The sequence below is a fragment of the Rhipicephalus microplus genome, chromosome 9 (assembly GCF_043290135.1).
Source record: "Rhipicephalus microplus isolate Deutch F79 chromosome 9, USDA_Rmic, whole genome shotgun sequence".
NCBI classification, from domain to species: Eukaryota; Metazoa; Arthropoda; class Arachnida; order Ixodida; family Ixodidae; genus Rhipicephalus; species Rhipicephalus microplus.
This window is the reverse complement of record NC_134708.1, coordinates 118,286,329-118,303,392: the sequence shown is the minus strand read 5'-3', so window position 1 is coordinate 118,303,392 and position 17,064 is coordinate 118,286,329. Positions and strand designations below refer to the sequence as shown.

General features: G+C 45.1%; 1 protein-coding gene across 1 annotated transcript in view; it reads right to left on the bottom strand.

Moving 5' to 3' along the window:
* Positions 1 to 17,064, bottom strand: part of LOC119164617 (solute carrier family 35 member G1) — a 335,022-nt gene that overhangs the window by 52,452 nt on the left and 265,506 nt on the right. Inside the window, exon 2 of the mRNA XM_075872919.1 lies at positions 12,781 to 13,066. Within this exon, the coding sequence (XP_075729034.1) occupies positions 12,781 to 13,019 (239 nt within the window). The 5' untranslated portion in view covers positions 13,020 to 13,066. The remainder of the gene's footprint in view (positions 1 to 12,780; positions 13,067 to 17,064) is intronic.

Here is a 17,064-nt window from a genome sequence, read left to right as displayed (position 1 = left end):
CCTCCTTGTGAAAAAGGCCTCGTCCCAATGCTTCAACGAAAGACAAAAATGCAATAGTAAAGTATGAAACTAAACAATAGGTAAAAGCAGTAAAGCGCAGTAACGAGAACAAAAAACAGTTCTCAGGTTAACGCATCAAATGGCTTGTAGCGTACAACCTGGATGACTTCAGGTCGTACGCGGCGTCGTTGAGAGCTTAAAGCTGTCGGAAACAGTAGTAGAAAGTACCGACACTTCGATCTACCATGTAAGGTCCGAAGAAGCGTCACAGAAGTTTTCCACTGAAGTCACGACAGCGTAACGGCGTCCGCACCCAAACATGGTCATCAGACTGGTATTACACCAAAATGCGTCGAAATTTTATCAAATTATAACAGTAGCTGTCGATCGTTTTTGGCTTTTGATGCGGAGTCGGGTGAGTAGGCGAGCTTCTTCAGCGCACTGAACGTATTTACTCACATTGAGGTTTTCATTGCCGGTGACGTTGGGTAACATGGCGTAGAGTGCAGTTGCCAGGGTACTTTTGCAGACCAACTTGTACGGCATCATCTGCGTTGTTTCTCGTACTAGGTTGTTGTACGCCAAGGTCACGTACGGAAAGATGGCGTCCCCCGTCTTGCGTTAGGCGTCGACAAACATGACCAGCATGTCGGCGATGCTCTTATATAAAGACTCGGTCAGGCCATCGATTTGTGAGCAGTACGCGGTTGAACGGCGGTAGCTTGTATGGCTGTATCTCACGATCGCCTGTGTCAGGTCAGCAGTAAACGCTTTGCATCTGTCGGTGATGACATCCTTTAGGGTGCCATGTCGAAAGACGTTGTCCCCAGCAAAGGACTTGGCTACCTAAGTGGCACTGCATGCCTTTAGGCAGGGCTCTTCTTTCGGCGTAGATGGTGAAGTAGTCAGCAGGTACGATGATTCATTTATTTTCACAAGTGCATCTGGCGGATGGCCAAAAGAGGTCCATCCCGATTAAGCAACAATCGCTGGGGAAGGTCGAATAAAGGATTCCTGCTGGTTTAGTTAGTGGTGTCTTCCGTCGTGGACAGTCTCAGCATGTCTTCACGTAGTGAGCGATATTGGTGATAAGACGTGGCCAGTAGTACCTCTCTTGAATCTTTACCAGCGTGTGGTTACCGCCAATTTGTCTTGCCATCGGATCTTCACGCAGGGCCTGGAGGTGTTCTGGTCGCAGAGCTGGAAGTACCACAACAGTAAAAGGCATATTTACCCGAGAAAGGGGTAACGGAGCCCAGTAGGCGCGCGCGATGAACGAATAGACCGTTGAGGAGCAACCACAGAGAGAAGCGTGCCGCGCGCAAACCACTTAGCCTTCAAACACGCTCCAAAGGGAAGAACCACCCGGGGATTGCAGGCAGCGCGAAAAGCGTTGCCAAGGTGACTTGCCATCTTTCTCCACCTCTACTGGCTCAGTCTTTCCACGTATTTTGCTGGCGATGGTTCGTGTTGCGTCGCGCTCGGAGTTCTCGACCGCGGCCGCCTGGATTCGACGACCTACGAACTACTACGTGGTGCTTGTGTGTACGCTTGTATGAGCGTGGGCTACTGCTTTTATGTTTCGCTGCACCCTTGAAGTCTGGAGCAAGCCTCGACACGTCACCACGCCGCGCTGTATATCTCTGGCTTCAAGATAGTCACGACTAACATACGACAGCAACAGTTGGGAAGGCCAAGATGGCAGCCGAGAAGACAGAAGGCCTATCGGACATAATCTTCAGTCTGGCTCAGGGCAGAAATAAGTGCTGGAGTTTTAAGCAAGTAGGTTATCATGCTTTATTCTACTCTTCTTGTCGCGTGTGCGATACGGATCGCGCTTGCCGGCAACGGGCTCGGTCATGCTATATATCGCACGCACAAAATGCACCACGGAAGTCAACTTGGGCGTCTGCAGTTCGCCTGTGCTTTGCGACCGCCTGGAAATTGGCCGCCATTGCCATCGACCTCCCGTACGCTCTCTCATCGAGTGCTCGCCTGTCTTCGCCGCCACGATGAGCTCCGGGCTGACGGTATTGGACTGAGACCTCGCCGCTGTGTTGGGTGTTGTCGAAAACACGTTGCAGGTTCTCGTAACAAGCTTGGTTATAGAATGTCGCGCGCTGTAAGTGGACCACCACAGGCTGGCGGGGCTTTCGCTAGCGTCGGAACTCACTGAAAATCGGTCGCCATTACAGTTGGCTTTGCCGTCAGTCATTCGCAAGCAGCTCGGTGTCGACTATTGGCTGCGGTGGCGGACTCGCGTTTGCACGCTGCACTCACTCGAGTTTGTGGAAAAGGGCCGCATTACGGTCGATTTTTTTGGCGCTAGCTCCAAACCAGCTCGGTGCTGTTCGTGGCGACGGCGAAGCGTACGCTCACTCCCCTGTTCGAAGTTCACTGGCGGCAGACACTCCGCGTGCAGCGCCGTGTTGGTCTCGCGTTCGCTTTCTCAAGCTGAACGACGTCGCTCACTTGGGGCTTGCCGACTTGGTAGTGGCATGGTGGTTCGCGGAGTTGTGGCTGCGGCCGCCGCTCCTAAGCTGTTGTGCTACGGGGATCGAAATGAGTCTTCGACGATGCGTGAAATCACGATGAAATTATTAGCATGTCATATCTCGCGTATATTTTCATTTCCTCTTGCACGTATTTTTCATATGCATTTGTATTCATCTTCTCTCCCGTATGACTCACTATTTTACATACTTATTGTGCAGCCGTGGGCACACATCGTGCTGAAGACTGTGTGTGCTGGCGTCTGCGATGCCGGTCATCAATCTCTTTCATCAGAGCAGCTTCAGAAGATCTGTGCGAGATGGGAAGGAAAAGTTATTTGTATGTCATATTTTACACGCATGTTATTATAATAACGCGCATGTACTTGTCATATGCGTGCATCTTCATATTCTTTCACTTGTGCCTAACTGTTTTTACTATATTATTGTACTTAAAGCCATGGGAACACAGCAGACAGAAGGCTTCATGCGCTGGCGTCTGCAATGCCTGTCATCTGTTGCTTCTGTCGGACGAGCTCCACAAGTAGTGAACAAGATGTGACGACGAGGCTGGACTTGTACACTTCACCATAAATTCACTTAAAAGAATGGAGAAACTTCATGTGCATGTACCAAAATAAAAGATTTTGATGTCTCAATTTTGTCTTTCATTGCTGCCATGACTGCAAAAGCAGCTACACACACGTGGCTAACTTTTTTTGTGTGTTCTTTTCTACGGTAGTTTTTTGAAAATGAAAATTGAACTTTTTTCATCATCATTGAAGCATACATCTTTATCCATTTGTTTAATGGGAAGGGAGGCGCGAAAAGACAACTGAATGCCTGACAATGCGCCAATCCCCGCCCAGACCAATTTGTTGCTCACTGCGCAGAAAAGCAGGTGAAAAAAGTATTAAGCCTGATGGGAAATAAACAAAAAATTGTTTGATCTGGAGATAAAAATTTTTTCCTATTGGATTATTTCAGTGGATCAACCGTTCGTCCAGCAAGCTGCAACTGTGAGGACTAGCGGTTGCCCGGTAAGGTGTAAATGGGGAGATTAACAAGTTGCCTTATAAGGTGCAAATATGAGGACTAAATAGTAGTCCTCTGAGGTGAATCGTGGGACTAACGGTTACTGACCAAGGCGTAATGGTGAGAATTAAAAGTTAGTCCCTTGACCTCATCTGCGGAGATTAACTGTCAGACCCGGCGCCATTAGTCTTTAAAGAGGTTATAGGTTATGGCAGCCCCATAGTCCCCAAAAAGACGAACCACACACCGTTTTAACACCCTTTTGTCTTAGAGTGAAGAAGGTAGGCTCAAAGTGATGAAACATTTTTTTTGGAGAAGGCAGTTTCGCAGCCACAACAATTTAAGTGGATGTTTGATTACCACCAGAACAACGAAAATTCTGCCTTCGAAGTAGTTTAACAGCTCTTTAAGTTCCCGGTTGGCCTACTGTCGTTCGGCAAAGTCGACGGCAGTTATTGTTCCCAAGAAGCAGTCACCAGTCAGGTCGTCAGGCGGTGGTGGATTGACATGCGCTTGAGACAGGCAGCCAACATCAGAGTTTTCTGTCAGACTTATAATATATGGTGATAGCGTACTCCTGAAGTCTCAGGCTTTATTGCGCAAGGTGACCTGAAGGGTATTTCAAATTAGCTGGGCAACACAAGGCGTCATGGTCGCTCGCAACTTTGAAGGGGCTGCGTACATGCAAAGAGGATACTCTCACGTCGCCCAGAAAAGATACAGCACTCCTTTTTAGTGTTGTAATAATAGCTTTTTGTCTTAGATAGTGACCGGCAAGCGAACCTGATAGACACTTCTATTCGCTTAGTCTTCGGCAAAAGGACTGCACCAAGTCCTGCGCTGCTTGCATCAGTATGCGCTTCCGTTTCGGCGTTTCCTTCAATATACGCGGTAACGGATGCGTTTGCAAGCGTCGTTTAATTCTGGAAATGCTTCCTCCTGCGGAATATCCCCCTTTAACTTGACATGAGTCTTCGTAAGGTTAGTGAGTGGCTCGGCGATGCGGGCAATTTTTGGCGAACCACCTGTAATAGGCGCACAGGCGGAGAAACGTACGCACGGCCTTGTTGTTGGTGGGTGGTGAGAAGGTAGCGATGGTGGTTGTCTTCTGCGGATCAGGTCTTCCTCTGGACTGGCTTATCACAAGGCCGAAGATCGTAGGTTCTTCGTATGCTAAGCGGCAATTTTCTACTTCAGGGTCAGTCCAGAGGTCTTGTCTTGATGGCTTGAAATACAACGTCAAAACGCCGAAGATGCTCGTCGGCGTTCGAGGAAAACATGACAAGCTCGTTCTAGTAAACGAGACAAGTCTGAAACTTCAATTCTGCTAGCACTGCGTTCGCAATGAATTGAAAAGTTGCACTTGACGAGAAAAGATCGTAGAGCATGGCTTTGAACTCGAAGAGGAAGTCCCAATCTGTGTGCTATCGCGGCGATACAACATTATCGCTATAGTATTTCAGAGATACGTTTGAGTATCTGTATTGCTGTATCGAGATACTTTTCAAAAGTGTATTTGTATCTCAGTAGTGAAATACTTTTTGGGGTATCGCTCATATCGCGATACTCCAGGACACGGGTGTGTTGCTATTTTTGCATGTAAATCAGCTCAAACGTGTTTTCAATTAAGATGTTTTTCTCCAGCGACGTTTGAATTTTGCGGCGAGATATACACCCACTATTTTCACAGTTCTGCTGAGGGTGAGACTGACTCCTGCCTTTTTGAAAGCGAGCTAGTCTCTTTGCTACCCCGCGTTCTACTGCGCACCTTCACAAAGAACTGCAACGTGTTTATATAATCGCCTGCTTGAGCTTACAATATTTTTATTTTGCGTTGCAGCAGTGATAGTTTTGTTGTGAAAAGCATTATGCCCCACCGCGGTGGTCTAGTGGCTAAAGTACTCGGTTGCTGACCCGCGGTTTGCGGGATTGAATCCAGGCTGCGACGCTGCATTTTCACTGCAGGCAAAAATATTTTAGGCTCGTGTGCTCAGATTTTGGTGCACGTTAGAGAACCCCGGGTAGTTGAAATTTCCAGAGCCCTCCACTACGGCGTCTCTCTCAATTGTGGTTTCAGGACGCTAAATTTCGCATATCAAAAATGTCAAGGAGCTTTGTGTAATGCGCAATGGGCACCTACCAACAGCGTCGTTTTTCGAATTTGTTCCCTCATGCCAATTGAATGAGCACTGCTTTTTTTTTCTCTCGTTTTTTTCTCTTATTTTGCGGCGCCCCATTAAAGCACCTGAGCTTATTGCGGAAGCCAAAAGCCACCCCAAAAAATGGGTGTGGTGCCGTGCGCCAGCAACGATTCTAAAACCTTCAAAGCATTTTTCGAATACGTCTGCGGGGGGACACGGCGATTGGAAGAAGGTCTCTTTTGCGTTTTCTTTTGCATTTCTTGTTTCGTTTTTTTTATATAAAAATTTTCTATGTTGCTAGGACACACTAAACATTCTACTTGAAGTAAGCGCTCATCCTCGATGTTTATGCGTTTCCCGTTCCCCTCCTGCTTCAAGCGAGACCTCTTTATCAAAACAGAAAAACAACTAGCCTGAACCGTCAGCATACAAAGCCGATAGTCGCCGAAGTAAGCACAACCATTAAAGCGGCAGCAAGAAATTCAGGAGCCTTATTTTATTTTCTCGATCAGAGACACATGCTGACCGCTGTGAATAAAGACACACCTTTTCACAATTCGTTTGTTTATGGTTTCAGCGCTTCGCTACTTCTAGCTATGCCACTTCTAGCAAAGCTAATACTGCTGCCGCCAATTATCCCTATTTCGGTGTACAATGAGGGTAAAATAATGAATAAACTTGAATAAATAATGAATAAACCTTAGGCAAGTTTCACTGCGCTGCAACATTTAAATATTATGCTGCACAAAACAAATGTCTGTACGGAGTATGACTATTCCCGACAAAAAAAAATTGTATTTTCAGTGTCTGTATTGATTATATGTGCTCCGGAACACTTTTTTTGTCTTTTTGCAGCAAAAGTATCTTTGAAATGAAATATCCCTTTACGTCTAGTACAACTCAGTATATGTATCTTAGGCTTCCCGACTGTGTATTTCTATATATGTATTTCGATATATGTTTTCAGGTATCTCTGCTTAGTTCTGAGGCCATCTGATGTTATGAATACCGTCTTCTTTAGGTCTATCTTGAAAGGCCTCTCTGGGAGTTCTGGGAAATACGACGCGACCATTTGCATGCACCCCAATCTCACCGCTATTGAGAAGTTTTTATACTGGAAGACATACTTAGCCGACGCTTTTAAGCGGTTCAGTGAAGGAATGTACCTCCCAGAAGTGAACTGCAAAATTGTTGCAATGGGTAGTCAATAAAGGGTTTAGCCGAAAGAATATCATCATCGTCGATTTTAAACAAAGTTTCCTTGCCATTGAACTAAGCTTGACATCGTCGCAAGTATGAATGCTGCAGGACGTGTCTGCGCAAGCCTAGTGGAGGACCAGCTACTTGACCAGACTTAGCATGCCACCCACAGCCATACACGCTTGTTCTGTAAAAACCATTGATGTGCTCGTTGCTAGAGAAGCCGGCAATCCTGTACCATAAGTGCACAAATACCGACACAGATTTCATTGATTCTGTGAAGCAATCAATACAAAAGCAAGTCAACGCAATTCAGAAGTTAATTCAATTTAAGGCGGAAAATAGAATAGTGTTGATTGTCACGTGATCTTGATTGACATGTGGGGTTTAACGTCCCGAAACCCTATTCAATGCTGGTCAATTACTAATCGATTAAAAATAAACGCAAACAAGTCTAAAGCTATACTGTTTCGACCCCGAAATAAACAAATTATTGTTCCGCAGTATGTTCAATTTGGTTCTGACTCAATAGAAATTGTGGAATGCCTGAAGGTATTGGGAGTGCACTTCAGTAGTCACCTTACTTGGGATGACCACGTTAATTCTGTAATGATAAAATTGTCTCGCATTGCAGGAATTCTTAGCAAACACCGCCACTTAATTCCACTTAAAGTTAAGTTACTGCTTTTTAAATCTTTGTTTGAATCTTATATAAATTACGCTCACCTAGTTTGGGGAACTACTACGCTTGCTAATAAAAATAGACTCAATTTACTGCAAAAAAAATTCTTGCGTTCCATTTGGAATTTGAGCTCCTCGGCCCACACTGGTCATTTATTTCAGAAATACTGAATTACCAAAATTTCCGATCTTTATAATGTAAAATTAGCTCTTAGCTTCAAGAAAAAACTAGCGAAAAATTGCAAAAATTTATCTGAGCTGGCCTGCCTTTGCCCGAATGCGCCTGTATACACTTGCAGAAACACTGAACGATGGCACGTGCCCACCTTTCGTACATCATACGGTCTGCAAACATTATCTATTACTTTGCCGCGCTTACTGAACAAACTGGAAGCAAGAAACATAGATATGACGCGTACTTCCAAAAAGGAAGTGCGTAGATTGATAGTGTCATCCTGGTAAGGTTTTTTTTTTAAGTCGCCCGTTTTGTTATCGCCAAGTGTCTATCGATTCTGCCTTGCGGACCTTTGTTACATACCTTCTTTTTTACTCCTTCTCTTTGATACTCAAATTTTTCGCGCCTTCAACAACAAACATTGCTTTTTTCCTGTGTGTACCGTTTCAATGCATTATGCATCCAATTTTTCGGGCCTTCAATTACTAGCCGTTGGTTTTCCTATGTGTAACATTTTAATGCATATGCATCTCAGTGTGGGTGATACCCTGATTGGTGTAATCATTTTTTTTGAAGCGCTTATTCCTGTTCTGTTGTGTGCAGTAGCTCATATGTATACTTTTTATTATCAGTCTTTTTTTTACCGGTGCATCTTTTTTTTTTGTAAATTGGCACTATTTGCACTTTTGTATGTTTCAGTATTGCCTCGTCGTTTCTCTTTTTCTTGTTTGTAGCGTTCCCATGTTTTTCAAATATAATATCGTTTATTTGTTTAGTTGTTAGGGTGCATATATTTTTTACTTGCATATTTTTGTTATCGCAATAGAATTGCGATACTTTGGTGTGTTGTGTTTATTACTGTAAATTTCTACAGCATGCATATCTGCCGTTTGCTGCTGACGTTTGAATTGGGCTGACGGGCCTGTCAAGCTGCTTGTATGCAGATTTTGTCGTCGGCCTTTCAATGTATTCACGATAAATAAATAAAAATAAATGATTAACTCCACTCAAACTCAAACTCAAACCACCATATGATTATGAGAGACGCCATAATGCAGGACTCCGGAAATTTCGACTACCTGGAGTTCTTCAACGTGCACCCAAATCTGAGCACACGGGCCTACAACATTTCCGCCTCCACCGGAAATGCAGCCGGGATTCGATCCCGCGACCTGCGGGTCAGCAGCCGAGTACCTAAGCCACTACACCACCGCAGCGGGGCTGAATGTCACGTGAGAAAATACCTTCATGAAGATCGTTAACAAACAGCAACGCAACCAACATTTTGACACCGCTTCATCTACTGTCTGTCATAGTACTGACAACGCGATCATCTTCGCTAACTCCAAATTGAAGACCTCGAGAGACTACGTGTCCTCTATGTGACATCTCCAAACTCATGGCGCTTGATAGTTTAACCAAGCCATAAGAAAAGGTTAGAATATATATGAAGACCGAAAATTTATAGAGACGAGCCGCTTCCACTTGCCGCCGAGAACTCGTGGAATGTGCCACAGGAACTTTTTCATCTTCCTGTCAAGGGTATTCCTTGTTGCTTCGCATTGCAGTTTCAATGTATTCGAGACCCAACAGCGTATAACTGCCCTTTAAAGCAACACCGCACGGAAAATAAATGCGCAGGACTTCTGACACCAGTGCGCTTCATAAACAGCAAGCTTCTCCTGCGAACACCTACAAGGAGTACTGGATTTTTGGCTGCCACACATGACCAGTGCAAGCGTGTGAAACGCAGGACTGAGCTTCTCAGACAATGCAAACGTAGAAGAAAAAGAGAAAGCTGCCCCTCCAAGGTAGTCTAGTGACTAAGGCACTTGGATGCTCACCCGCAGGTCGCAAGATCAAATCCCGGCTACGGCTGCTGCATTTTAGATGGAGGCGAAAATGCTGTAGGCTCATGTGCTCAGATATCGCTGCACGTTAAAGGAGCCCGGGTAGTCGATATTTCCGGAGACCTCCACTACGGCGTCTCTCATAATCATATCATGGTTTTGGAATGTGAAACCACAAAGATCATTAAAACGAAAACGTTCTCATGTGCCCTGCTTATTTCTGCGAGTGAACGTTTTTGTTTCGCCTGCACGTTTGTGAATTAGTTCATGTCAATGATTAAAGTTTGTCTCAGTGACTGTGAAACCTTAGCCGAGTGCTCGAGCTTTTTCCAGGCAGGCACATAATCAACATGTATTTCGAAAGCGCAGGCCCAAATGACCAACAAAAACGGCTTGCGGGAAATAGGCAGTACAAACTAGATGCATGTAACGATGCCGCGGACCCCGCACGAAGTTGAGCTTGGCACGGAAAAACATTGGAAGGAAACGCCATGCAGCGTACAGTGCACGTGAAAAAGCGGGCGCGAGGTGGGCTGCTAATAAGCACGAAATAAATGAAAAACAAAACGAAGTGTTTCTAGGGGCCAATGCGGGTGTCGGCCTTTTTTACAACTCAACAATCTCTACCAGACATGTCACGAGGTCGTGACGCGGGAAAACGAAGCGGTCTGCGTCCATAGGCGAAACGCGTTATTTATCCAAACTTGTGGCAGTGAAACGAAAGCTCACTTGGCCATAAGTAATCCACGCTGTGCACTGATGCCCGCCTACAGAGTGTCGTACATTGATGAAACTGACAAACGGTGAAGCCCATCGGTATTTTAACGCGTCCCGTCAAATATTTCAGCGCTATCGCTAGCGACCACGTAAGTTTAAGAAAATAATGAAGTTTTGGTTAAGCGCGGCCAATGACTTAGTGTGCCCAACGCGTGAGAGGGAGCAAAAGAAGGCATGCGCTGAACGTTAGACAGATGCGTTCGTTTCCACACGCCAGATATCCGCACGCTAGATCTTGGCGCTTACGTTGTGCCTGCTACGGCCGTTGCGTACTTTAGCGGCGGTTCTTGTCAGATGTCCAACAGCCGACACCAATCAGGCAAGATTGGTGTCGAAGCTCAGGCGACCTTTCACGCGCACGATGCTCTCATAATTCTGAACGCAGCTATCACGACGTGAAGAATGACACGTGAAGACGTCGCTGCCAAAGCGGCATTTTTGTATTTTGTGGTGAGTGACCCCAGTTTGATTCTTTTTTTATATCATGATCTCGGAAAATATCTGTAGCAAACAATAAATGTTATATTGACAGTAAGCAATCACCTTCACCGTCTTTAGCCCTAATGCTGCTAGTGACCTAGCCTCAATACCACAAACCATTACTCGTCGTCGGAAAATATCGTCTTGTCTCATGCCCTGACTTGTGTTGCTTAGAAGTATGGCAGCTTGGGCTAGTTGGTATGGCATGACGATAGTTATAGCACGAGAACAAAAGGACAACACAGAGACAAGGTTCTTCGTGCCCTTCTTGTCTCTGTGTCGTCGTTTTGTTCTCGCACTATAACTATCGTCATTGTTTTGTGTTGCGTCGACAAATATCGGTAATGGCAGCTTCTTGCTTTTCCACGAAATAGCGTGAAGCAACACTCAAAGGCAGGCCTGATGCCGCTCAGGTGCAGTACACGATTCAGTTGTTGCGCACGCTAAGCTAATCCTGTAGGACGTAGCCTTACACGTAGAGTACGCAGCGCGCAACACATTACGGACGTACAGACTTTCTTCAACTGAACAAACATTTTTCTAATAGACACTTTTCGTTACGCGCACGTATCGAGCCCACGTACGCAGCACTGCCACGTGTGAGAATTGCGCATGTGCAGTACGTAGTGTATCGATTCCAGAGATGCGCGCGTACGCCCAAAAGAAGACGCCGCGTACGTAACGCTTACTACGTTACGTGCTCGCGTGACCTTGAAGAAACCAGAACGAGAATGTATGGTGGCAGCAGTGCCACTCGACGCAGACAGCAACAGGGGACCTGATGCAAGACATGTGCACTTCACAATGAAAGGCGATGTTTTCATGCCAGACAAGGTAAATTGAAGTTGCGCGTTCCACTATCCTTATGATTCTCAAGAAATTGCCTTGCGTCCGACGCAAACCTTCAAGAATTGCCTTCAATAGAATGTGTTCGGGAACGCATTTTTTTCTGCCAGGCCTTTCCAAAAATGAACCCGTAAATAAAACGGCATTTTGGTACGTATTTTATTCATGGTGCAACATAACACGCCTTGGACGTTGTACAAGCTTTCGCTCCTTAAATGTTCTGGTAGCACATGAATACCTGCATCACAACCAATTGCTGCGGGATACCCTAAGCCTCCTCCGCAGCAGCGCTGGATAGAACGCAGGGGTCGACCCAGTGTAGGCACGCCATGCTCGATCAGATGCCATTCTTACATGCCATTCGCACCCAAGTTCAAAACAGCGAAGCTGAACGTGCACATTTGGTGCACCCAGGAACGATGCTAAAGCTCTACACAGTGAACGCCACGGCCTTACTTGTACGCTGCTGGGTGTTTCCCTGGCAGTCGGGATATTTTTCATGCAGATCACAGAGAGACCACGGCAGTGGGACCTAGCATGCTTCTAACGTAAGTGGCGCTGATCAGAAGTTACAAATCTTTGTATCTCGCTTACCATTTATCTATATCAGTAAACGTATCAAGGTACTCCAAACTAAACGTGCTGTCACGCGCTTCACTTGCCTCGTACTTAACGTAGTTTTCACAGCGTACGAAGCTTCTCCGCTCGCCCAACTAACAGTCTGTGAGGTTGCATTCACACTATGCGCCTAATTGCGTCGGAAGGTTCTAAGATTACCTCAATAATTCTTAGCCATTCGGTACGGTTTGCGCAGGGCACCACTTAAACGAGTAATGGGGCGATAACAGAGCTTGAGAAAGGAGTGTGGCAATATGTTAAGTGACGTATGCGAAGGGAAAGGAAAAGACCTGTGGTAAACCTGGCTCATTAGCATTACTGCTCACCTGTACCTTGCTTACGGTGCTCTTACGATTACACTACGTAGTTCTTTCATCAACGCGACACAGGAGTACTTTGGGCACATTCTCTTGAGTTGCGAGCAGACTCAAGCAATACGGCTTTAGTCATTCATGAATACTGTAAATTTACCGCGCTTTACTTACTTCAGTATTTTGACGATGACGGTGCATGTGGAAAAGCAGCAGCTCGACAGAAATGAGTACACCAGCCCCTTGTAGAGCTTGCGAACGGAAGTAATTTTCTCCTGCTCTCCAGCACTGTAATTTGCCTCTGCGTGTTCATCTTGTTTTCTAGTACTTGCAATGGGCTTGCTGTGCACGGCTTCCTGAGCATGTAGGCCGTTGCATCTTGCAACGTTTTCGTCAGCTGAAGGCACATGCATGGGTACGAGAGGACCGTAACAACCTTTCCGGCGTTGTGCAATTGAACCTGCGAAACATCGCACCATTTATAAATATTGTGCTAGCTGAGTTACGAACATCAGTACAAAAAAGCGTGTTCTGAGTTGATTGCATTTGGAGTACAAAATGCGGGCTACTTCAACTACAAAAGTACAACTACATAACAGTAAATTGACGGGCCCATTCTACAGACACCAGCCAGACACTCGTCACTAATATCTTTTTTTCTTTTTGCGTTGAAACATCCTGCCTGGCGAGCCTCCTTTGTCTCCTCCTGTGCAGGCCTGTCAGCAAAGTGGATGCCGACGCAGGTCAGCGGTGTGTAGGTCTTTCACTGTGCCGTCCTGGTGAAGCTCTAAACGAGTTAGGCACATTCACTAGGGCTATACTGCCATCAGTGAACGTGAACATACCATTCAATTTTGAGAGTTTTGTGGTCAAAGATATCGTTTTTAGGAGCATGCTCCCACTTGGCAATTAAAAGACTAATCAGAGATTTGTTATTTTCTATACAAACATTCAGCTTGTAACCATGATTGAGGTCGTTCTGGCTCATTTGGCTTAAAATCTTCAATAACAGATGCTGTGCGGTGTACTTGTGAACGCATAGTTCACAGTTCAACAGGGCTTTGTCGAACCTACAAAACGTTTAGGCATCCTTCGGGCAAAGGTCATGGGATTGATTGGTATCATTTGATGTCATGTTAGAATATGTAACCCGCAACGCTTTTCGCATGACCTCCGTGCTGTCTCCATGTCTTGTAATGGCCAAACAATAATAGTTTGGGTGGTTACCAATTATGGCACTGCTATGATTCACGCGGCAAGGCAAAGACTATTCGTTTAACAGCTTGATGCTTCTGCTTTTTTTCGTTCTCGCAGTTCAGGGCCTATTTTTTTCTAAACGTGCCAAATAGACTCCAGCTTAGAAACTGTAACCTCTCCGTATGGCCATGATTGCTTTATCTGCAAGAGATCTCTTGCTACGTGAGAATATGGGCACAGCAGGCCACCGCACCACTCATGAACTATGCTGCTTTTAGACAAAAACTGAGACTAACAAATGACTGATCTTGGTACAGAAAAGGTCGTCGATTTTAAATAAAAAAAATGTTTTCAATATTTTTGCTAACCTCGTTTTCTTTAGATTCATAAATACACGCACAGACACACTAAACAGCCGCTTAGGTATTATGTAACTGTTGTTTACAGCTGTATAACGATGCCAACAGCAGCATGAGTATCATCAACAGGAGCGGTAAGCTTATTATACACGCACCCGCTCATGAGAATGGTAGCTCTAGACACTTATACATGAATCAACTTTAGCAGGTTGCGCTTTACGAGATGGCTGTATCTCAGAAACAGATATCTGAATTTTACGAACATAGACAGCCAGCTTTGCAACTACAATTTGCGTTCCAGAAACATTCAAGTTCATTAAACTGTAGTTTTGGGACCTGTCGTGGCTCTGTAGTAAAACAACATGATTGACATTCGAAAGCAGAGGTTTGATTCCTGCTGGGACTATGAGATTGTTTTTTCATTCATCAATCAAACCTACCGGTGCTGCTGCTTTTTACTCATGTATTTAACCATCCCTGTTGCCCATTTAAACATGTCTGTTTTCGCCGATGTTTGCTAGAGATAAACTGGCAATCACCTATCGCACATTTCGTCATACCAGTGTCACATACCCACTCGCGGTGATTCGCCACACGACTTACGAGAAAAGTTTTGCAACGTACGCGACAAGATTGTGGCATCATTCTTGTCAAGACCAGTGAGTCATACCCGTCAAATTACTTTACCCTCTCATAATATATAATTGGTTTAACGATGCTGGAGGGGTGATCACGAGAGCATCTATATGTAGGATGCTAGATAGATAGATACATGGATAGATAGATGATAGATAGATAGATAGATAGATAGATAGATAGATAGAAAATTGGCTGACTTCTCGCACAGAGGGAATCGATAATATGGTAAGCAAGTATAAGAAAGTTAGATGTTATGTCACTTTAGTATCAGCACAACGTCACGAGGCGAAGGTTAATTATGCCGTACATGACTTCCACGTCATAATTATCATATTTGAACGTGTCCTTTGCTTTCGTCAGCAATTCACGTCACGTGATACCAAATTTTGTAGATGTGAAGGTAGCGGAACGGCTGCGAGCGCATCATAAACATGGCATGTAGTTACGTTGTTACACGACAAGCATCTCGTGATATCATGTTTGGAGCAGTAACATACCTTCATCATCCATTCGCATCCCGTTTTGCCAAATGGTATATGTAAAGCTGGCAAAATGGTGGCGAGCGCGAAATTGAGGGCCCAATATACTTGGACGTCCCGTTAACGGGCACGCACGATGGGCTCAGTGACGCTAGCACTCTACAGTCTGACACCAGGCCTGACTGGCACGATCAGCGTTCATCGGTGCAGCCCGGTGGCAAAGAGTGCGAAATGCGACATGCTGCATTTCGCTCCGACGACGTTACCCCGACAGCAACGCGTCTGCCTCTTTTCGTAACGAAGGAACGCCGGCCGCGCTCGAACGTACATGTTTCGAAGCAACGCAGCGCGGCACGCACCTCCGAGCATATGACAGGCAGATCATTAGACCACCGGCGTGATGAGACCAAACGAACGCCGGGGCGTGTCGCCGGCTCACGTCGAACTATATTGGCGCCTTGAGTGTAAATTGTAGCCACGTTCTTGCATGACACGCACGTAATGATCATCATGTTTGCATCAGTCACAAACCTTCTACATCTATTCACGTAACGTAGTGCCGAAATTGGCATATGTAAAGCTAGTCTAATGGCCGCGAACGCTTCATGCGTCTGTAATGTAGCCATGTTGTTACATTGCACGCATGTCACGAGTTTTTCGTTAGGGTATGCCACTTGCGTTTGCCATGCAGTCATGTCGTACCATACGAGTTTTGCAACATATCATGCGAAAGAAACCACCGCAAGAGCAGCAAAACGAATAAATGTAAATCTTAATGTTTATGGCGTAATTGTCATGGTTTTTATTTTATGACTAGCCACGTATGCTCGCCACACAGCCGTGTTATGCCATACAACTTTTGGTATAAACACCATTCTCGACACGGCCAGGAGAGCTAAATGTCGTATGTGGCTAGATAGATAGATAGATAGATAGATAGATAGATAGATAGATAGATAGATAGATAGATAGATAGATAGATAGATAGATAGATAGATAGATAGATAGATAATAGATAGATAGATAGATAGATAGATAGATAGATAGATAGATAGATAGATAGATAGATGGACAGATGGATAGATAGATAGATAGATAGATAGATAGATAGATAGATAGATAGATAGATAGATAGATAGATAGACAGATAGATAGATAGATAGATGCTCAAAGTGCCTGCGGTATGAAAAAATAATCGCATTTAACAGCTAAAGAGTTGGCCTGTGTCTGGAAAAGCGATAAAATGCTGCATTCTATGAGTGCCGATGTCCATTTAAAAAGGAATTGGTACTAGCACACATTTATAACGGTGCGGAGACAGGCCCTCCTGCCACCTTCTAATAACGCGTCGAATGCTCTACCAATCATTAGAGCCTCGGACGCGTTATTCGCCATTGGCATGTTTTATTTCTGCCCTCGGCAAGCTATCTTTTCGTCGCCTTTTTTCTTCACATTTAAAATGAAAAATTTGTAGCAAATACCCTGTACTTCCTTTCACAGTATTTTCTGTTACATATGAGTAATAATGTAGCTAACCAAGATAATGAGCCCTAAATTGGACACTTCGTCTGTTACTTCATAGCGAGGGTCTCATTCTGGCAAACTTTGTGCCTTGTGATAGTACTGTCCCGAGGACGTGACGTGGTTGAAGGCAGGAGACTGGATAGTGAAATGAAACTGTTTATTTGGGCGAACCTGTGCCCAGTAAATGGAAAGTCGGGTTACAGTAGCACACTTGCACTTATAGCAGCGATTACAGCGTCGGCCGTCGATCAACTGACATG